The sequence below is a fragment of the Platalea leucorodia genome (assembly GCF_965183815.1).
Source record: "Platalea leucorodia genome assembly, chromosome: 1".
NCBI lineage: Eukaryota > Metazoa > Chordata > Aves > Pelecaniformes > Threskiornithidae > Platalea > Platalea leucorodia.
This window is the reverse complement of record NC_138823.1, coordinates 73,552,236-73,574,965: the sequence shown is the minus strand read 5'-3', so window position 1 is coordinate 73,574,965 and position 22,730 is coordinate 73,552,236. Positions and strand designations below refer to the sequence as shown.

Here is a 22,730-nt window from a genome sequence, read left to right as displayed (position 1 = left end):
GGATTTCAGAGCTGGGTAGGGAGCAAGTATCTCTTTTATGATGATTATTTTAACATATTTCTGCTGGAAGCATTCAAAAAAATTGCAGCATGAAATGGAGCAACACAATCCATTTGGAGAATACATTTAGAGCAGGTGTACAGGGCAACTTCAGGCAGCCAGAATATGGCAAAGCTATCAACACGTGGGTAGGCAGGACATCTCTACTAAAACTCCTGGCAATATCAGTAGGCATCAGAGGGCAGCACTTGGAAGCCTGGCAAATGGACTGCAGGGAGAGAATATGTGGATGGGGCAGGATAAGCCTCCAGCCAAGGGCAGCTGCAGGCAGATGGCCAGGACAGCACCAGAACAGGGGCCTGAAACCTGCATACTTCAGTGGGAGCTGTGCATGAGGAAGAACTGCCGCTTCAGGCCTACCAAAAGCATTGGAAAGGTCATACGAAGTAATGAGCAAGTGGGCAGGGCAGGCTCTCTCATCTGGAGGTGGCCAGATTATTGGATATCAGCCAACAGCTGGCAGGCTTATTTGCAGATTTTGTGCCATGGCCTCTAGACTATTATCTGAGTTCCTTATGCTCCATAACGAATTAAAATCTCAGCTTCTACTGTCCTTAGGAAATGTTATGAATCCCACTTAATAGATAGAGAAACTGAGGCATTAACTTGCTTAAGCTAGTTGTAGGAAAGCTGAAATACAGCCATGGACAGAACCCAGATTACTTGCACCCCAAGCAGTTGCTTTGAACATAGGGGTCACTGTCTTCTTAAGCAAGGATAAAACTGCAGAAAGAAAACACTTCCTTGGTTCTGTGCATAGGACCCTCCAAAGACTCTGCAAGAACGGTGTTAACGGATGTGTGATATGCGTCTGCAGAATTCAGAACCTGAAGTCAAACGGGAAGCGTGTTCCTCTACTAGCGAAACAATAAGTGATTTTCGGAGTCGGGTTTATTTTATGCTGTTCGTGGTGAACTATCCTTTGTCCATCCAGTATCTACTGGGCTTAAGAAGGAAATGGATTTTGTCTGTGGAACTTTGTCCCACGCTGTGAAACGTCTCAGTATCTTTACCCAATATAAAAATCTGGACGTACTGAGCTGAAGTGTTTTCTCATATAAAACAATCGGTTCCACTAAAGTAATCAAGTCTTGTAAGACTTACTCTTGTAAAACTTGGGGTATGGCATTCAGAGGAAATGAAGGCAGTCCCATAACTGCAAAATGGAACTTAATATTTTTTTTTCAGAGCAGCTACTTCCTCTTTTGTAATTTCATTGGAGAATATTTTATGAAGGGCATATGTGCAGTAAAGGAGAGCAACAATAACTAAGACATCTCTAAAGTCAATCCACAAAGGAACTGGAGATGAACCCTTCTCTGGGAAGAGCAGCTTTTTTAGCACTTGAGGAAGTAAGCAGGCCAACCCAAGTGCACATTGTGGACAATAGGAAACCTTCTGAACATATTAGTAGCTGAGCAAGGTTCAAATACTGCCTAAAGTATGACTGGTGAAAGCCTCTCGGCAGATGGAGAAGCACCAGAGCATGAGGGCGCAGTGAGGCCATTGCAGCCCCAGGTGTAGAGCCAAAGGAACCATGGTACAGAAGGTCAGAGGAGGAACTGGGGTGGGGGATAAAGAAAAACCATTTCTGACTTGATGAAGAAAGAGCAAGTTCCGTACTGGTGGTCACTCTGTGCTAGTTTTTACCACCACAAGGAATGGGACAAAAAGATTTGGGTGGGGGTGAAGAAAGAGAGAGACTCCTTGCTGAATTCACAGCCAGAGGAATCCTGTGCTGGAGGAACTGAAGGGAGATAACAACCAAGACTTCTGAACAACTGAACCAAGAGGGCTTGGGTAGCTATAACCGTCTTCAGACTTACTGTATGCTTCCTCAAGAGACACTTAGTGTATGTATCTCCCAGCTCCAAGTGGAGAGCAGAGAAAATAGATGAAGATGAGGTTGCCTAATCTATTACCCTGGCAGGGAATTAGGTGTGGGCCCAGAGGAATGTTTGTTCTCTCTGAGGGCTTATAAGACTGGGAGTTTGAGGTCCTGTCAGCAAGTACTGAGGATACAACATCTTGTGTCTGCTTCAGAGTTCGTTTATAGTTGAGTATTGAAAGAAAAGTCATTTCCCTCCACGTCCCTGTATAGCATTACAAGTTTGCAGCCATCTTTTTCAGAAGGGAGCAGCTTGCCGTCCTCTCTAACCTCTCACTCAAAAGAGGGCTATCGCCAACATCCGATTAGATCATAGCAGATCAGGTGGCTAGGGCTTTACATGGCAAAGTCTTGAAAATGTCAGAAGATGCAGATTACACCATCTCTCAAAACGACAAAATCTTTACACATTTGTTGAGGGACCCTGCTACCATCTCTTTTAGTGATGAGGTTACACAGCTTCTTTGGGAGATTTCATTCTTCCGAGAAGTCTTTGCATTTTTTTCCAATAATGCTTTTTTGGAGATTAAGTTCTGGCAGAAAAAGAAGTGGGCATATGACTCAAAAATTCGTCCTTAAAGCCACATTCAGTTTTCCTCCTCCTGATTAATCTAATTGCAAGTAAAACGTCTGCTCATTTAAAGACCTCAACTCCCTCATTTGTTTTAATGGAGGGGAGGAGGCAGGGAAGCTAAGCCTTGAGAGAAGTGTGAAAAATAGCGTATGCAAGTGAAAAGAGATTTACTTCTACTACTGAATGTGCCGATCCCAGCTTAGGTGTTAAGAACTGTATAAGTGTAAGAAATTTATTTTTTTTTTTTTTTTTTAAAAAAAAGAAAATATGTTGCTTATAATGGCATCACATTTCTTAATGTCTCAGGAATGCTTTCTTTGCTGTTGATGCTTTTTAACATGACCATGCTTGCTGCCCTGAGTCTCTGCACTCTCCACCAGCAGAAGTCTGAAGACAGGGAACAGAGCCTGATCTGTTATTTAACTCTTGCCGCCTGCAAGGTTGCCACTTAAAGTAGTGTCTTGTCTGGTGTGAAAATTGATCCAGTAGGTACGGACTGAAGGTTCCAGCTCATTTCAAATAGTCCACCATCAAGCATTCACTGAAAATGGTATTTTTTAACATCTTTAGAAGTTCTCACCAATAGCAGCCCAATGGATTACACAATGGAATTGCAAGTGATGGACACACGTCCAGGTTGCTGGCTTTGTTCTCTAGCTAGTGTTTGCTGACAGATTTGATTTTTAAACTGCTTTTTAAGGGAGGCGCTACTGGCCTTAGCTCACTATTCATAAGTTATTTGGGTTATTGGTGGATTATTTGATATTATCCCTAAAGAGAGAGAGAGAGACTGTCAAAATGAATGTCAGCATACCCCTGTTTTGTCCTAGAAGTGCTCAGATTTTGATACTCCTTGAACTCAAAAGACCAGCCTGTGTCAGTATGTTGCTCTTTACTCTTTGTTATCTGTTAGATTCTGCTAAGATACTGCATCTTTCTGGTATTCTGTGGAATATTGCTTGTTTGAAGAGTCTCCCCTGACTTTATCCTATTGAATCTTCAGTGTAGCTTCATGATGACAAAGGTGCCATAAGCATTAGCAGTCCTGGCCACGTGTTAGCTTCTTTCTCCACCTGAGCTGTTGGAGTTGACCGTTTTGGTTATTGCATGACAGCTTTTGTTTTAGAGAGAAACATCTAAAATTCATACAAAACTGTGACGAATAGATGACATTCGTATATACGGACCGTTGTAGCGTGGCAAGCTCAGTCTTTCATGCTACAGTACCATGTTAGTTCCAGGAACTCCTGAAGGATTCCTAAGCTTGCATCTCAGTTATATTCAAATCTTGGCTTGACTTTAAAATGCTCTTGTGCTATACCTGCACACAGACAGCTGTGATCAGAAACACACCACAGGGATTCAGAGTGTCTGCCAACTTCGTGCCAGCTCTCTATAATTTTGATTCGCTCGTAGGCAGGGTCCAGGATACAGTCACAGGTAAGGTACACTTAGAGAGACAAGACATGTGCAGAGCTCACATATGTAATATTAGACTTTTAGATGCTGTCTGTGTAGAAGAGGGAGAAAGATAAGCTTCTAATTGGGGGTGTTTTAAAACATCTTAGAGGGATTTGGCTGAGCATGGGCTATATATTAAACATATGTGTACATTTCTTTTATACAAATGTATTATATACATGTCTGGTTATTTAACTACACATTTAAAATCAATTATGAAAGTGTAGAAGCGTAGCTTCAACAAAATCAGTGGGAAAAAATCATTTGCAGTTTTGTACGCTTTAATTATATGAAATGAAGTGGAATAGTGTGGCACTGAAGATGCATTGGTGAAAGCTAGTTTGAAAACATATGTGTTGTTGTAAAGATAGGCACAGGCATTGTCAGAAATCATTATTCTTTGTGTGGATGTCTCAGAAAATAGGATAGGCACGCAACATGAAACAGTCTTAGGAAAACGTTGTGACCTTCATTATTTTGGCTTACACTTTCTCAGGATAAATCTATTCACCTGCTCCCTAGAGGACTGAAATGTTTGGATTGCATTCCAGTGCGATACTTTTTTTCCTTCAAAGATTCATGTAGTTCTTGAAGAAAGTCTCATCGTGTATCATGCGATCCCAAGACCATGACAAGTCCAGAAGGCTCTTTTGCAATATTGTAATGAAAAGTAGTTAACAGAGGGGAAAAAACAAGTATGACTTGGTCATTGTAGTTCAGCCACACAACACAAGATTTAATACAGAGGGAATTTGGGGACTATGCAGAACTAACACGCATGCCCATTTTCATCACTCTTGCATGGTCATTTCAGTTTTCAGAAAACTGTGAGCTGCTTGCTGTGAATATGTGTGGATGCTCTTCAGTTTCTTTGCAGCATGCAGAGAATATTTGCATGTGAAAAATCTGCTGGTTTAGCTAAAAACCATAAAGGTGAATGAATCAATTTCACTGTCAGTGATAAAGCAGGGAAGAAGAAACCAAGTGTACTATCAACAGTGTTTGCTGTGTGCCAACCGATAAAAAAGCTCATCGTATGCCATATGCCAACCAACTGGAAACTAAATTTGTGCCATATGCCAAGCAGTTGGAAACTTTGTGCAGTTTTGATGTGGCTTTTCTGAAGCAAATGTGCATGAAAAAACATATGGGTTTTGTCAGGCAAATGTGTGACAGTGCCATTTCCAGACTGTGCCATTCAACTGTGTTAATAAAACTAATATTTGTATTTTTTCGTTGAAGTGTTCCTCATCAGGTGAAAAAAGAATTCTTCCAGAACCCAAAGAAAATTCAACCAAAAGCCACAATTTCCCTCCTTTTTGTTTTTTAAAAGATCTCTTTCTTCCTGGCTCTGTCTAGGCACTGAGTTGTCAATGTCATGCTCAGGTGGGATGCCCATTTTCTGCAGATTCGTTCAAATCCTTATGTGAGTCCAACACTCCAGCTGTGGAAGTATGTATAAAAACAGTGGGCTGGCTCCAGACAGCAAGCGAGGGGGTTTGCCAGGCCACTCTCACATGCAATGCTGTCGTCGCACAACATTCATCAGTCTGTTGCTCCTAATGTTCAGCATGCCGTGGACTTGCTTTTTATTTTCTTTCCATAAGGCACTTGTACAACTTTCACGTCGCTCTCGTTTAGAGGGGTGAGCCTGAGACGACTCCGTCGTTAAGTGAATCTCTTTCTCCCGTTGTTCTCTCCGCCAGTGAGTGCCAGTGAACCTGAACCAGAGACAGAGACAGAACCAGAACCAGACCCAGAGCAGGAGGCTGAGGCTGAGGCCGAGCAGGGAACGGAGACACCCAAGGAAATAGAGGCTACAGAGGTGGGACCAGAGAGTGAGGTGGAGCAAGGACCAGAGAGAGAGCCAGAAGAAAGTGCAATACTCAGTGAAAAAGAGAGGCAGAATGAGGAAGTGAATGAAAAAGACAACTGCTCTGCATCCAGCATATCCTCAGCAAGCAGCACTTTAGAGAGGGAAGAGAGAGAGGACAAGTTAACCAGTGACAATGAAACTGGTAAAGTGAAGCTTTTTCAATAATGAAGGGTTTCTGGTGGAAAAAAATATGTTAAATTAGCCGCTCTGTTGTTTTGTTAATTAGCTAATAAACCCTTTGCGCCTATCTAAGACTTCCATCACCCTGGCCAAATCCTTTTCCATTCTCTGCTTGGAAATCCATAGGCTCTGATGGGGTTTCTATGTTTGTGGGACAGTAAGGCCTTGATGAAATGAGGTTTCCTTTGACTCGAGACCATTTTCTTCCCCTAAATTAGTGTATTAACTATTGAATCATTGTGTTGCAGTGACTTGCATCTCTAGCTCCCAGTGAATTTATTTGAGTTTTCAACACATAAAACAATGAGAGGAGGGGCCCTGTCGACATCATTTGTCATGAGATTCCAGATACCTTTTCTCATGCTATTAGCTTTTAGTGGAAGAGGAAGAGCAATGAGGACTGGGATGTTTGTTCCTTCCCTCCAGTTTCCTGTCTTGGCTAGACTTCAGAAAGCAGAGAGAGATACATAGGAGCTGCTGAAGATAGATCTGGGCTGTGGCCATCCTTAGCTGGTGTGGAGGAGGCACATGAAATAGACCTTGTCTAGAAAAGACCGGTTCTGTAGTGACCTGTGGTTCTGGTCAGATATGACACCAGGCACCTGTAAAGGGTAGCCCAGCCTGGAAAACACCTTAGGAACCAATTTTCTGCCTGGAGAGATAATGACAACCAGACTTGACACGCAGCCCAGGTAGGGAGTAAAAGGCAGATTTTGACGTTCACTGATTAATTCCTCTCTTCTACTTTTTTATAGAGAGGTAAAGGAATGTTATGTGATTGGGGCATTTGGTTTCCAAGTCTTCTTAGGGCTGAACAGGGGAGTGCATTGTCCTAAGTTTTCTGAATTCTAGATAAGAAAACAAAAATTGCTTCACAGTGTGAAATAGTCTTGCTCTTTCCTGAAAGAAGGATGACACTGAATCACAAGGATTACCTCACAGAGATAAACTGTCAGATTGTACTGTTCATGTTTAAACCCAATCACTTTTTTTTTCTGAAAAGCATTAAGTTAATTTTATTCTAAATTTAAGAGCTGTCTTCTTTTCAACCAGCACCAATATTGAGTTACTTAGAATGCTATTGTACTCTTAAAGAATGTAGATGGGTGTATATGTAGGAAAGGGAGGGGAGGTATGACAGATGAAGAATGTTGTAACACTGTGGTATAGTCCAAGATAGTCCAACTGCAAGTAAGGGAGAACAGGTTACAAGTTTTTTTCCCCTCATCTTGTCTGTTACCAACCTGTTACCACTCTAATTAAAGTGCTCATGTACTTTTTGTTAAAAGCTAAGAAATGTACCCTGTTATCAAAAAATCAACATCTTAAAATTGGCCTACGTTACCAGTAGACCAAAGATTTATTAGGTTGTGCTATGTAGGACATCTCATGTAGTGAGTTGCTCATTCTCTAGTAGGTGAGGAGATTCGGAAAGCAAATAAGAGCACTTTCTCCCGCAGTTCTCACATTCCCAACAAGAAGTTTACCATTTATGAGGTGGCCCATTGGTTTTGCCCAGATGCATTAAGGACAAAGGAATAAAGCCTTTGATCCTGGCTTCTCCTTCATTAGTTATCCTGCTGAACTTGGCTTCTGACAAGTCTTGTTTCTCCAATGGTATTTCAAAGTTTTACCTGTGGAGAGAAGGGCAGGAGAGGCCACCAGGGTAGCAAGAGTCTTCAAAGCAATAATCTTTGATCAGCTGGGGCAGATGGAGGCAGACTTGGGGAGCGCAAATTAGAGATCATGTCTGGAGGAATTTTGATGAGCGGTTTTGCAAAGGGATTAAATCCTGGAGGATCCCAGCTGGTGAAGCTGAGAGTGGGTAGGTCATGTGGGATTTGTAGAAGGGATCCTGGGAGCAATCTTGAACATCTTTGAAGAAAAGGCTTGGAAGTAGGGGGAGATCCTCGGGGGGGGGGGGGGGGTGGGGCTCAGCTGGGTAAAATCTATGGTGTGGGGAAGGAGTTGTCTAGTCATGTTGTCTAATCAAACTACCTCAGAGACAAATCTGAGAGACTACCTCAGGTGCCAAATCTTGGTGAGAAAGCAATTCCATGGATAAAGTCTGAGGAAAAATACAGATAATAGAAGAAGTCAAGCCTCCTGCAGGAAAGTAGAAGGAAGCCGTTTTGGAGGTTGTATCCATTGCTGAAAAAAAGTCTTTCTTTTATCTGGGGTTAAACCTCTGGACTTATTTTAAAACGTGGTGTAGAGGTTGATCTGAATAGAGGTGAGAGTGATTTTTGCCCATATGCTTTGTGCTGTGAGACCTGTCCTACATTTTAAAGTGGTGTTATTTTAAAGGGGCCAGGGGGAGTTGTGGGGCCCTGGATGTGGATCTCACGGAGGGGACACCTTCTCAGAGCACAGGGCTAGATGTCGTGGTAAGAAAGCAACTCAATTGATGGAGGAAGCCGTAAAAGATGTTTAAAACTCTGAAGTATTGAAAAAGGTGGGAACATAAGGGGAGAAACAAAGATAAAATGGAAGTTTAAGAGAAACCACAAGGGGCCAAAAGTAAGGCAGTTTAGCAATCAAAATAAAATGTGTTTAAGAAATAGAGTTTATAAAAAATATATTAATAAAATGTGTAAAGACTATGGGGACCAGAAGGAATCCCATACAGGAAATACAGTAAGTGTGAAGAATTATCTTTGTCCATGTTTAATCACTTCATCTAATGCCCACTGGAAAAAGAAGCACCATAGTTTTTAGATACATTATCCACATTGGTTAGCAGTATTATATTCAGGGAAATGTAGTCGAAGAGACGCTTACATAATTTATTTTTACAATTTGACTGCTATAGTTTGTTATTTATGGTGCTGTCTCAAACATGGTATTTTGCAGATTATTGTTGAGAAAAGCAGTAGTCAGAAAGATGAAGCTTCACTACAGTGACATGTTAAATGACCATGATGTGGGAAGAAGACCGTTAGGCTTTTAATGCTGTCATATATTACAGGGAGGGTAACAGTGGTTGATGAGCAGCATTTTCAAAAATCTTTTATAAAGGTGCTCATATTCCTAGAAATAACTTTAAAAATCTTGCTTACACTTATACTCACTGAGTTGCCCTGAGAGCTGTACCCTGGGTATGCAGCCTGCTCTGGGATTCAAATAGTCCGTGTTGCAAAGGTGGCCCAGGTACCCAGCTGGGAGGTCTGAGGAACAGCCAGATGTGAAAGCTGTCTTCCTCTAGCCTGCAGGGAGGGAGGAAGAGGAGGAGGAGGAGGAAGCAGTTACATGTTGACCTTGACATCAGGCAGGGAAGATCTCTTCCATAAGGAAGTTTTCCTGGGGTGGTTCCAGTTTATGGCCAGGTGAAAAGTATGACAATAACGTATTTTGTGCCATTGTTGTGATATTTAAACCCCATTCTGGATTACTAAAGATTCTGGGCATTTATGCACTGTATAAAATGCGCTGGGGTAGTAAGTACAAAGTGAAACCTGACAGATTTCAGGAGAAACCTGAACCTTGAAATCCTCACAGTTACGTAGTCCCTCCCGAGCTACGCTGATTATTTTCTGCTCCCGTTCCTTTTTTGAGAATTACTCCCAGCCCATCAGGATTGGGCCATATATCAGCACTGTCACTTATTTCGAAATTTTCAAAGCTACTGCTTGCCCAGTGTCAGACTAATTGTGCATGTGTCCCCCAGATTTTTTCTGGTGGGTTGAAGAATATTCCCTCCCCTTGACTCTTCCCATCTGTGTGTGTGTGATTGCAGGTCCGTGGTCGCAGACCATTCAGGATGCTGGTGTGAATGAGCAGTGCAGCAACATCCTCAACAACAAGCGGTTTATGCTGGACATGTTGTATGCGCATAACAAAAAGCCCAAGGATGAAGAGGAGAAGGAGCTGGAGGCGAAGGAGGAAAAGAAGGAGACGGAGGAAAGCGAGGAGTCACTCACTAGCCTAGCCAGTAGGATCTCCATCCTTCAGGCCACGAAGCAGGCCAAAGATGAAAGTGTCAAAAAGATGGAGATCGGAAATCTGGACAACCAAGGCAGCGTGAAAGCCTTTGCGGAAAAATTCAACAGTGGTGAGCTGGCCAAGGGGACAGCCGTGCCTGAAGATGAAATCAGTGAACAGGTCCCCGAGAAAACACCAGCACAGCCAAAGAAGGAATCTGACTACATCTGGGATCAGCTCATGGCTAATCCTAGAGAACTTAAAATCAAAGACATGGATTTTACAGACTTGGGGGAGGAGGATGATGTAGATGTGTTGGACATGGATATGGGTCCTGGGGACTCCCTTGTTCCCCCTCCTCCACCTCCACCTTCTTTTCTGGGTTTGCCTCCTCCGCCACCTCCCCCGCTGTTTGGATGTCCGCCTCCACCTCCACCCTCTGCTAATTTATTGGCTCCTCCTCCGCTGTTCAGCACTCCTCAGGGTTTAGGGTCACCCCAGGTTTCTAGGGGTCAGCCAGCATTTATAAAGAAGAAGAAAACCATCCGTCTGTTTTGGAACGAGGTACGGCCATTTGAGTGGCAGTGTAAAAACAACAAACGCTGCAGAGAATTCCTGTGGTCGAAACTGGAACCCATTAAGGTGGACACTTCCAAACTGGAGCATCTCTTTGAGTCTAAATCCAAGGAACTGCCTGTCACGAAGGTACAACTCATATTCAGCTTGCCGTTATTTTCCTATTGTATCGGTATTCATTCTGACTTAGATCTAGGTGATTTATGTTGTTTATATGAAAACAGTGGAGATTACTGGATGTGTTTCTAGCTTGGGCTATGATGGAAGATATTCCATGGCCTGAAACTAAGAGATGAGGCTAGGGTGGTGTACGTGTCAAGTTGCCCTCTTGTCTCAAGTCTACCGGTTTTGGGGTATCACGTCAGGTGGGGATTACCAACAAATTTTACATTAGGTTGTTTGTAGCTGAGTGCCAAACTAGGTATTGAAATCTGAAATATTTTCTGTTACATTCATATAAAGGTCACAGCATGATGATTCATATCTGTGTATTTGACAGTTCTTCACTTGGTAATATCATCCTAGTCATTATGTAGAAAGGTTAGAATATCAACTGGATATTGCTGCAAAAAGCCTACACATGTGCTTTGTTCTGAAGGATCAATTTATCAGCTCGACCAAGTTTACAGCTAAACTCTGCAGGGGTGTTGAGTTTTTGTTTCATACTGGTGAACAGGCCTATTTTAAATCCTTAATTTGTACAATGTGGCTATCCCAATTTTAGCATAGAAGCTGGCACGGGAAATACCTCTGTAGCTAGGATTCCCTCTTCCTTAGGGGCATTATTATAACATAAATAAAATAAAAGGCTGGTGGCATGGCTGTTTAACATTAGACTCAACAACAAAGAGAAGTCTTTTATAGATAAATTTAGTAGGAATTTGAAGTAGCATTTAAAAAGTTACTAGCGCGAACATTTGTTTTTCATGGCTACATAAACACTTTTTCTTCTAAGCAGAATAATCGGTATCAGGGAAACAATGTTTTTTTCCAGTTAAAATGCTAGTAAAAGATGTCCATCTCTCTTACTTAAATAAATCACTTGTATGTTTTCTGTGTATGCCTGTATGTCTTCTAGTGACATAAAAACCAGTCAGTACCTTGAATATTTTACTTCTCTTTGGCTGGCAAAAGTTGTTATATATATTATGTATCATATATGTTATTGTTTGCTCTTAATTTGGGGAGACTGGATGTCTCACAGTAGAAGTTCTCTGTGTCACTTATCTGGGTTATTAACTCAAAATTTTCTAATAGTTATTCTTGATCTTCTTGGCCAAGTGGAAACATTGCAATTTGAACAGTCAAGCCCTTCATTAAGTACCTGGCAAACAGCAGGTACATAAATACATGGCTCGCATCGATTCTTCCATCGCTGTTCTTAGCTGAATTTTTTGTGACACAGATGCATGTAGATCTGAAACGTATGGCATGGCAGCTCTAAAAACACATTCAGCTGATCGTTCATTTGGCCGATGCTGCAATTAATTTCTCTCTAATTCCTTTTCTGCTGAGGAAGGAATGCTGGTGACGTTGTGGCGTGTTACTCCTTGTCTCTCTCCCTGTAAATACAAATCTGCCACAGATGGTTCATAGATGGAAGGAATGAGAGCGTATTCTTAGATCCATAAAACATTTAATTCCTCGAATTGAATGTGGAATTATGACATAGTTGCCATTTCCAAACTTTAGCTTTGTGCTAAATGCCAGTATTGTAATGGATCAGTCTGGCTGATTCTTAATCTTTTATTCCCACCCCAAATTTTTGATAAAAATGTTAAATTGTTGGAATTTTGACTTGTTTACTTTTCCAGTCATTTACCATGCACGTTCCCAAACTACTTTTGGCCGCTTCTCCCCTCCTCCCCTCACGCTTGCTTCCCAGACCTGCCTGGGCTCCCTGATGCTTTGGCAGAGCTTTTGGCTTCTGGCTGGAAGATGAGTGAGCAGGTTTCTTTGAAATTAGTGCAAGTCTGAGGAATGATTTAGGTGACTGCTTTCCTCTTGGAGACTAATAACTGCTCTCTGCATGAGACGTTATACTTTTGGCTCTCTTTCCACCCCGTCCCATAACACAGACATAGAAGTCTCATTGTCTCTGTAGAGAAGACAATGGTGACCAAGGATTACCACAGTGGAGGTCTGCTCAGACTTCTGAGACTCCTGCTTGGTTTTGGTGAATACTAGCAAATCCTCCAGGGTAGGAGATGGTCCTTAGATCAAGTGAGAGTGGGACTAATTAAGCAGACCACTGAATCTGTAAAAGACTTGAGGTTTGGTACGAAGATTGCACTCAAATTAGGATAGCGCTCGCTTTTTCCAGACTGCTTGGTTTATTTCCAGGGAGTACATTCCCCGTTGTGTCTAGTTTCTCGTGTCCAATGGCTGCAATCCAAAACAGGTTTATTCTATAATATCGTAAAGTCTGACTCACAGCTCAGTTGGTTCAGCTGAAAAAAAGAGTGCAGAGCAACAAATCAAAAGTCAAATCTCCAGATTTCATAGCAATAGATGGAAGCAGGTGCATCGAAAAGGAACAGTCCAGAAGGATGAGAGGAAAAGCGAAGTCAGGGTGTGTAGGGGGGGTGCTTGGCTCTGTCTTGTGCATATGCTCTTCAATACAGCTGTAACCAATTTTACTCCAGTTTCTAATCCTTCACTGTGATTTCCACAACACACAGCTATAAACAGCTACTTCCTGGCTCATGAGAAGTTTTTCATTAAACACAATAGACGGCAATAAAATAAAGTGGATTTTAAATTGTAGGATATAATATAGGAGTTGGGGCAGGGGGGCAGGCCTGGAAGGGGAAATTCTTGATTTTAGGAAAACTTCTGCCACACTGGACTACTCACACGTTGATTATAGTTCGTGGAGCACCTTTAGTTGCAGAGTGTTTATTTTCTGGAATAGAAGACCACTACATTCTGTTTGCGAATAGAAAGAGAGTGATCAGATATCCACTCCAAGCCAGTCTAGAATTTCTTTCCTTCTCACTCTGCCAAACAAAGCAGGTATTTTGGCAAAGTGCTTCAAAGTGTTTATTTTTCTGCGAAGAGAAATGAAAACACGCAGACACTACTGAATCAAACAGTGATGTTCAGCCCTTCTGCCATCCACTTGGTTCTGCATGTATTTATCTATACCCTGTGGGACATAGTGATCCATCATGTCCCCACGGGCATAAAAACTAGTAGGAATGAAAAATTAAGGAATGTGTTTTCATGTACACATGTATATACACATGTTCCTTTTGAAAACATTTGTTGCAATTTGAATAAATGCCAAGGCAAGTCATAAATGTGGACCAGAATTTCTGAAAAAGATTATATATATATATATGTATCCCAGACAAAGCCAGTGGCAGCTGAGTGATTCCATTTTAAATACCCAGTGCTAAATCCTTGCTAATTGAGATAGAAATAAAAAAATTGCCATCTCACTATTAAGGGATTGCCCTTTTTTTTTTTCATACAACTGATGCAGTTTAAATGCAGGAGATATTTCTGACTTGATGCTCATATATAATTGCTTATTTATGTGACCACTGGAAAAGTGATTTAAATTTTTCTGCTTTCCATATTAATTAAAGCAAAGAGGCATGTTTTAGGCTACGTGCTCATCAGACTACAGATCACCTTCTGTGGGATGGCAACGGTTTTTGACTAACCTATCTTGGCTACCCAGCCTTCAATAGAGGCAGCAGAATCTGGCCAGTTAGGTCTTGTAAAAGTCTAAATTCACTGTAATTGTTAATACACTGCAGGAATGTTTGTTTCCCACAAATTATACCACCTGATATATTTGTATTTTAGAATTAATTTTGTATTTACATTTAATAATACAATATTCAGCAGTTCAGGGCTTATGTTACATACTGACACATTAAAATATAAAATTAAGTGCACTAGTGCACTGTTCCCTCAAGCATTTGAAGTCATTCTCTGTTAATGAACTTATAAAACAGAGTCTGAAGTCACCTAGTATTGTAATAGAATTTAATAGTCGTAGCTTATTTTAACAGTCAGACACACATGTGCAATTTCATTGCAGACAAAAAGGAATTCTTTTCCTAGCGGTAGGGTAATAAAGTTCATAGTAGTAAAATCTTTCTCTTTTCTTCATCCTTTTATTTATTTGGAAAGGATTTCTTTGTAACTCGGCTGTCGTCCCCAGACTGGATTTAAAATCTCTTCTGCCCCTGTTTTTGAAGAGAGTTACTTACCCCAAATTTTTATATCCCATATGCAGTTATAGCTCTGGAAAATACCTACGTGCTTACATCCCCTATACAGCTCATCCGTCTTTCATAACTCATTGCTAAGGAGCGAGCGCACTGTTGCAATCGCAATCATCCCAGCAGTTAGCATCATATGTCCCTCAAATGAATATGCCTTTCTTGTCAAACTTAGGAGCCTAAAAACAGAGCTGCAGATCTGAGGCTTACTTACCCGTGCCGCATGTGGGAAGCCTAAATTTACCTCCTTTCCCCTAGCCTCTTCCCTTCTGCATAAATTCTTTGGAGCTGTGTAATTCTGTGCTGCAAAGGACAAGGTAAAAAGTGGTGGTTTAAAAAGGCTTAGTGCGATATAGACTCAGGAAGAAGCAGTCTCTGGTGAACCCCGCTTGTTTTTATGTGGGCTTGGCCACTAAGTGTGGTCCTGAAAATGTGATTAATGGCCCTGGAAGTAAAAATGACTGCTTTAAAGGAGAAGCTGCATCTCCAATCCTTCAGGTAGCTCCCCAAGAAAAAGAGGACTCTCTTACTCAAAGAAGGGAAAGTTCAAGAAGGCTTCAGAGATGCATTTAAGGTGTTAAGAAGATAGCAGTTCTGACAGACCAGACATATAAAAATTTAAAACAAATGTTATCTTTGCTCTCCTAAAATTTATCCTGTTTACTGCAAAAGTGTTGTTTGTTTTTAAGCTTAAAAAAACCAACCCTCTCATTACTTCCCCAGTTGCATCTTACCACATTAATCACGTTGGTATGATGGAAGGGCTGTGGTGCCACACAGGTGCTGGGCAGGCTGCTGGGACCGGTGGGCAGACCCCTTCCTGTGCAGGCAAGCTGCTGAGCTGCGCCAGAAAAAGGCACCTTTGTAATCGTGTAACTGCATTCCCTTTACGGGCTGACTCACAGCCAGGGGTACTTTGATAAAATCATATCTATTAATTTAGACAGTTCTTCCAACGCAGAATCAGCGTGTAGACCTGGCAGTAGGGCGTTTTTTCACTCAGCGGTGGCTGCGATGCAGACCCAAAGGAAGTGGAGAACAGAGCTTCGTGGTCTAAAAAGCAATCCTGAGCACAGATCGAGACTGGGGCAGTAAGAGTCTCCTCCTGGGCTTCCCTCAAATCCACAAGAGATGCAAGAGGCACTACTGCTGTAGATGATACGGATGATCCTTTGTTCTGAACAGTTGTATGGGCTGGTACATTGCAGCCTGAAAAGAGGGATTGCTTACTCTCTCTCTTTGCCCCTTTGAGGTGCATCTGTGCGAAGGCTGCTGCTGACAGAGCCACCAACCACAGTCCAGGTAACAGGCTCTACCAGGAGGTCTCAGTCGTGTCTCTGCAGCCTGTGCCTTGCTGAAACATGGGCTTGTACACAGCAAAGCATGTCTGTGCTTTCTTGCATCGGTGTGCTGGTCTTCTCCCTGTGCTCCTGTGCTTGACAGCATCCTTCAGCCCATCTCTGGTAGGGCAGAAGAAGGGGAAACAGAGAAAGCATGTTTCCAAAGTTCATGTCTCTGGAGAAGGAGGAAAAACCCCTGTGTATGAGGAGCAGAGTCCTCTCCTCTTGCAGCTGCCTGGTATACGACATATGTACTTGCCAAAGAGACACCTTCTAGCACAGGACAATGAGAGATTGAGAGGCATGCTGGGCCACAAAAACAAAGACCACATTCAACACTGTGTTATGCCATATAAATGGTTTGGGAGTCACCTTACCTAGTTGGTTTGCATTTTGCCACTATGAGGATGGGGAGAAAGAGGAAGAAATTTCTTGGGTCTTTCTCTAGAATAGAATTTAAAGCATATGTTGTTAGTTCTTTGTGCTTTCATTATTATTTATACTGTAGTTTATACTGGAGGTAAGATCCAAAGATTATGTCTAGTCTCAAAGAAGACTTTGAAAAAAGCAGAAAGGTTGAAGGTGTTCTGCACCTGTGAAGGGCCCTGACATATCATGAGCAGCAAAGTAGAATACCCTTCCTCTGAGAGCCAGAGGTGAGAAAACCAGCCAGTGTCTCCAGAAAGGCCTCTACAGCTCCTTTGCCAGTGTGCAAGGTAGATTTATAACACAGGAGAGTGCTGGCAGGTAGGTGGGAACCACCCTGTCTGTTTCCCAGCCAGCCACGCGGGCAAGAGAGGGTCGGTGGCCACTCTGGGTTGACGCGTCCATGGGGTAATTGAGCCCCGGAGCCCATCGGCCACCCAGCTGCCGTGCTGCTGGCCCTGCGCCAGCCGGTCCTGCCACACAGGACAGCTTCACCCTGGCATAGACAGCTTCAGGCTTTTTTCAGACTGACTCCTGCCCCAAACTGCAGCGTTCCCAGCCCTCGCGGGGACTCCTGTGTCTCAGGCTAGCTCGGCTTTGCACAGCATTTGAGACTGTGTTCAGCTCTCTGGTTAAATCCCTAGTAGCTCATGCTGATACCAGAAAGGATGTGGTAGAATTCAGCTTTTTTGGATGACTATAAATGCATTAGATTTACATTCAGTGTCAGCACCCTTGAGTAGGGGAAGTCATTAGTGAAAGGAGTGACTTCTTCTTTATAAAACAGGCTGGAGAAATAATATTCTTGTTTTCTTCTTTACCAAGAAAACTGCTGCAGATGGGAAGCGACAGGAGATCATTGTATTGGACTCAAAACGAAGCAACGCTATTAATATTGGCTTGACTGTGTTGCCCCCTCCCCGGACTATCAAGACTGCTATTTTGAACTTTGACGAATATGCCTTAAACAAGGAAGGAATAGAGGTAAGAAAGAGTGGTTGATGTCTTCAAGTCTACATTTTCAACATTTCTTTTTTTTTCGATGTTGCACATGGTACAGGCCAGACGTTTCATGGAATAGGGAAAAGGGGATGTATTATATCATGACTGAGAGTTGAAACTCATCAAATCAATGTAATGTGCTCAGAAGCATGTAGTATTCAGCTGAGGCTGGGCATGCTCAGTAAACATGAATTTCTCTGCTTTGTTTGTGTCTGAGTAACAACGACGTTAATTCCTGTCAAGATTTTCAGAATATTATCTGTTCCTCTCAAGCTTGACTGAAATATTGTGAGCAGCAAGAATAGGCAGTGAGTTACTAGGGCTGATGCAACTGGTACGGGGTTTAATAAAGTTCATGCCCAGCTAGCTGTTGGAGTCATTCTAGATTGTATATCTAATGGAAAACAAATACAGCAACTAGTTTTGCTCAAAATAGCATTTCTGTGTTACTGTTGTTTGAAGAAAAGCAGTTGGTATAAAGATTACAGATGATGTAATTTTTACCGTTACATGTTTGACTTTGCAGATACTCTTACCGAGATCCAAGATGAGCTCTGTTTATTATTTTTTTTATCAAAACATTTTTCTTCTATGAAGTATAAAAGAAGCCTGCTGCTCCCTTGGTTTTTTCATTGTGGTTGTATTCATTTCAAATCTTTTTTTTTTTTTTTTTTTTTGAATAAGCCTATATCATCTAGTAAGAGTAATCTGCACAACCACAAATCTCAACCAGTGGCTGAGCTGCAGAGGTCACGTATTGATTCACAGTCACCTTTCAGTGGTTTGGCACTGTGTTTCATGATTTCCCCCTTTCCACCTTCACTGTGCTGACTACAGAAGAAAATGAGAAAAGCTGGCTGGAATGGAAATGCAGTTGCCAACAGTTACATGCAAAAGAAATACTTGAGGCAAAAGATCGTTCCAGCTAGAAGGCAAGGCCTGATTTATCCCTACTAGAATATAGCTTCTTCTCAAAGCTATATTACTTATTTGCTATATACATAACTTACTCATATTATGAAGGTGACAAATCAGGCTAAAAAAGTAATTTTTCATGACCCAGCCCATGTACCCACCACTGCAGTTTGCAGGACTAAGCTTTAAAGTGTTGGAGAGAAGCACCCCTCCAGCCAAGCCCAACTCACAGACCGCTGGTTAGATACCAGTGCTGTAGGCAGTGTTTCCATACAAAGTCCAACATAAAATGGCTGATGAAAAGGACACATCTTTATTATCTTCCATGTATCATCTCCTTTGAATTGTGTCCTTCTCTGGCACGCTTAACAGAAGTTCAACTACTATGCACAACTCACCCTTTCCAGTGCCAACATTTGTAGTTGGGCTGTTCATCTGCCAACCACCTGTGGTGTCCACAGTTGTGAGTGCCTTGCACCACCACACCCTGCTTTGGGTGGCCTTTCCATTAGCTGCCAGCAACCCGTAATTTCATTTAAAATATATGTGCAGGTAGCTTTCAAATTGAAGAATTCAGAAACCAGGAAATGATACACTGTTGATATACTTGCCCAGTGCTAAAGAAAATGGGATTTCTGTGTCCACAGCTTGAAGCTAAGGATGTGAGTAATCCTGATGTGATCATTCAGATATTTAAAATAGAGAGAAAGGGAATAAGCTGAATATGAGCTGTCGGTGTGTCCAGGTGGCCAAGAGGGCCAATGGCATCCTGGCTTGTATCAGAAATAGTGTGGCCAGCAGGAGCAGGGAGGTGACAGTGCCCCTGTACTCGGCACTGGTGAGGCCGCACCTCGAGCGCTGTGTTCAGTTCTGGTCCCCTCACTACAAGAAGGACATCGAGGTGCTGGAGCGTGTCCAGAGGAGGGCAACGAAGCTGGTGAAGGGTCTAGAGCACAAGTCTTATGAGGAGCGGCTGAGGGAGCTGGGGTTGTTTAGTCTGGAGAGAAGGAGGCTGAGGGGAGACCTTATTGCTCTCTACAACTACCTGAAAGGAGGTTGTAGCGAGGTGGGGGTCGGTCTCTTCTCCCACGTAACAAGCGATAGGACAAGAGGAAATGGCCTCAAGCTGCGCTGGGGGAGGTTTAGTTGGATATTAGGAAAAACTTCTTCACTGAAAGGGTAGTCGGGCATTGGAAAAGGCTGCCCAGGGAGGTGGTTGAGTCCCCACCCCTGGAGGTGTTTAAAAGACTGTGTAGCTGTGGTGCTTAGGGACATGGTATAGTGATGGACTTGGCAGTGCTAGGTTAATGGTTGGACCTGATGATGTCAAAGGTCTTTTCCAACCTAAATGATTCTGTGATTCTATGGAGCAGAGCCCAGGTACTTTGCACCTTGAGGGAGGAAGCCTTTATTGGTTGGGAAGGATGATGTTCATGGAGAAAAGAGCTTTTTTTTCCTCAATGTTCCATATTTATTTACTTCTTATCAGGTAAAACCCTGCACTGAATTCAGATTCCCTTCCCCAATCCCCAATTTACAGATTTTTCGTATAGCATTTTGTTATAGAGTCAGACAGACATTTACAGCAAGATAGAGGACTGGATTAAGCTATGCAGAATTGGCCAGGAGGTGCAAAGACAGATACAGAAATGCATCATTGTGAGTCCCACTGTTTTCAGGAGAGCCCTGCCTCAGTTTTCCGTACTGCACCTTTGATCTGCAGCGTTGACAAGCTTTGTTTGCTGTTTCTGTTCTCCTCTATATCCATCTGTTCACTGGCTTTAGCCTTAGAGTTAGCTTAGAGGGAACAGGGGTTGTCTTTTCAGTCTAGATTTTTAGAAAGTTTTCTGGTTCATATCTACAGTTTCCTAAATATTAGGAAATAATTGGTAGTGATGATGAATGAATCAGTAATAGTGTAAGCATCAGCTTCACTTATATAAAAATGCAGAGAATAAAGCAAATTATTTGCTATATAATATATTTATAGCTAAACTATGGGTTGAATGAGGCAGGACTGGTGTGGAAAAAGAATTATGGAATTGGTCTAAGTAAAAAACTGCATCACAGTGGGTACTCATGCCTTTCCGCATAGTTAATTATCTAGAAGAGATGTCACAGCTAGTAAGCAGAAGAGAGAGATGTAAGGAGAGCAGAAGAAGAGATACGATGGGTGCGGTGAGGACACAACATTCACTGCTAAAATTTCATAGAAGCTATAATTTAGGATCATCTTCAGCTTTTAGGGAATCCAGCACAGAGCCGGGCACCAACAGGGTATCAAGTCACCTGAGCCATCCATTGCCTTGGCTGTGAGCTCTGTGCCATGTCCCTCGCTGAGGAGCACCTCACTGTTATGTTAGTGTGCGTGACTTTAGTTCTGTACCTGTGAATAAGTTCAGATTAAATGGTATCTTAAAACTGACCTCAGCAATTCCTTTAAGGACAGTGGACTAAAGTAGTGCTGGCAACAAGGCAGTGATGCAGTGGGATGCAGGCTACAAGTTTGTGATAGCCCAACTCATCATGGTCACAGTGACCCAGTAAACCCTCCACCACTGTCCTACATTCTGCTGAATGCTGCTTTGCTTGTGCCATTTAACTCTTGTTAGTAATCTCTACTTTGCTTTTTAGCTTCAAATATGTAACTAAGGAGAAAAAATTCTCCAGGTATTTTAAAGCCCTCTGTACTTAAGTATGTTGCATATTTTAAGCCATGTGTTTGAAGTAGTTAGGTACCCCCTGAGCTGTGAAAAAGGGCAGAAAATGGGGCATGGTGCTAGAAAGGCAGATGTAGTCCATTTAGTATGCAGAGCAGGCACTGTTAGAAACATAATTTCAAAGGAAAGCACAATGTGTGTCTGCAAGCATGCATCAATCCAACTAAAAAAATTTTTGCCACCTTACATTTGCCAAAGTGGTTGTGTTTTCCTTTCTTTGAAAGCTTGGCGTTCATTGTGTTCAAACAACTTGGAGCTCGCTGCAGGATAAAGAACTGCCTGCTTAGCATGGATGAGGGCTTTCTGTGAGCTAAGCAAAAGAGGCGAGCTTAAAATCCTGGCACCTAATTTTAATGAAGTGTATCACAGGCAACTGCAAGAATTAGAGTTCACCAAACCAGTCCTTGGTGCTTGTCTTTAGTAAAGGAAATGAGTGAGTCCCTCTGTAAAGTGCTACTTAGTAAGGGAATGTGGATTGAAATCAAATTATACCAAAGAGTATGATTAATTTAGCAGAGTGAAATTGGGGTAATGGTGTGAGGAAATGGAGGTGGGTTGCTTTGTGCTTTACAATATGGGTTTGTGATGCTACACAATATTGCATTGCATATGTGTATATTAATATTTGATTTTCGGAAACAATCAAGGTATTTTACGTTTTTGTTCTGATAGTTGCCACGGTACATTGGCGTTTGCAGTTTCCCATTTGTTTAGCTAATACTTTGTAAAAGTGTGATGGGATCTTTCAAATTACGCTAGCTCACGTGACCTGAAAGAACACCTCTTTTCACAAGTCTAGACAGAAGAGAGAACAGACTCAGTGGTGCCTTGCTGGCCGTATGCCCATGGTCACCATATCGCTGCCCTAACGAGTTTCAGACTTTATTTAAAGAAAAAAAGCTACACTTTCACTCCTCGCAGCACACCAAAACATCTTCTGCAGTTTCTGTGACCAGCAGTAGCATGTTCATGTATTTCAGTAGGGAGCTGAGGAAGTGGGGCGGTCTGACCAAGGCAGCAGCTGTCGGTTCCCGATTTACAGGGATGCCTGTCGGGCATTTTAGATGTAGTCTCTTCTCAGAATTGGATCATTTTTGGAAGAGTTGAAATAAAATTAGTGCAGGTGGCCTCACTGTGGAGTCCTGACCTTCATATGCTTTTATATTTGGTTAGAGTTTCTGCAGGTAATGCAAACCACCAATGTGTCTCATTAATAGCTGCCTGGAAAGCTGAAGTGTGAGAGCCTTTTTGGAGCTGAATCGTCTGCCGAGGCCTGTCAAATGTCTGATGAAATACCCACTAATGTGTATTTGGTTATGCAGCTTACGAATTTGTGGGCCTGGAGCCACAGAAAGTTTTGGACCCAACAACAATCAGATATTTGGTTTACTAATTTTTTTCAGGCTCCTGTTCACCTGGTAAAATCAGCTGAAACCTAATATGAAAGCCAAAGCACCCCTGCAACTTGATCATCACTGAGAAGCCCCATTATCTCTTGAAAGAGATAACTTAAGCACCTAATTTCCACAGAGGCTCCAGGCTATTCGCAGTCT

General features: G+C 42.3%; 1 protein-coding gene across 3 annotated transcripts in view; it reads left to right on the top strand.

The window, feature by feature from the left end:
- The window catches only part of FHOD3 (formin homology 2 domain containing 3), a gene marked incomplete at both ends in the record, with an annotated part of 399,092 nt that overhangs the window by 327,695 nt on the left and 48,667 nt on the right, over positions 1 to 22,730 (top strand). For all 3 annotated transcript variants that reach the window (XM_082304478.1, XM_082304477.1, XM_082304476.1), the window contains 3 exons: positions 5,690 to 6,001; positions 9,776 to 10,665; positions 17,366 to 17,524. In XM_082304478.1, the coding sequence (XP_082160604.1) occupies positions 5,690 to 6,001; positions 9,776 to 10,665; positions 17,366 to 17,524 (1,361 nt within the window). The remainder of the gene's footprint in view (positions 1 to 5,689; positions 6,002 to 9,775; positions 10,666 to 17,365; positions 17,525 to 22,730) is intronic.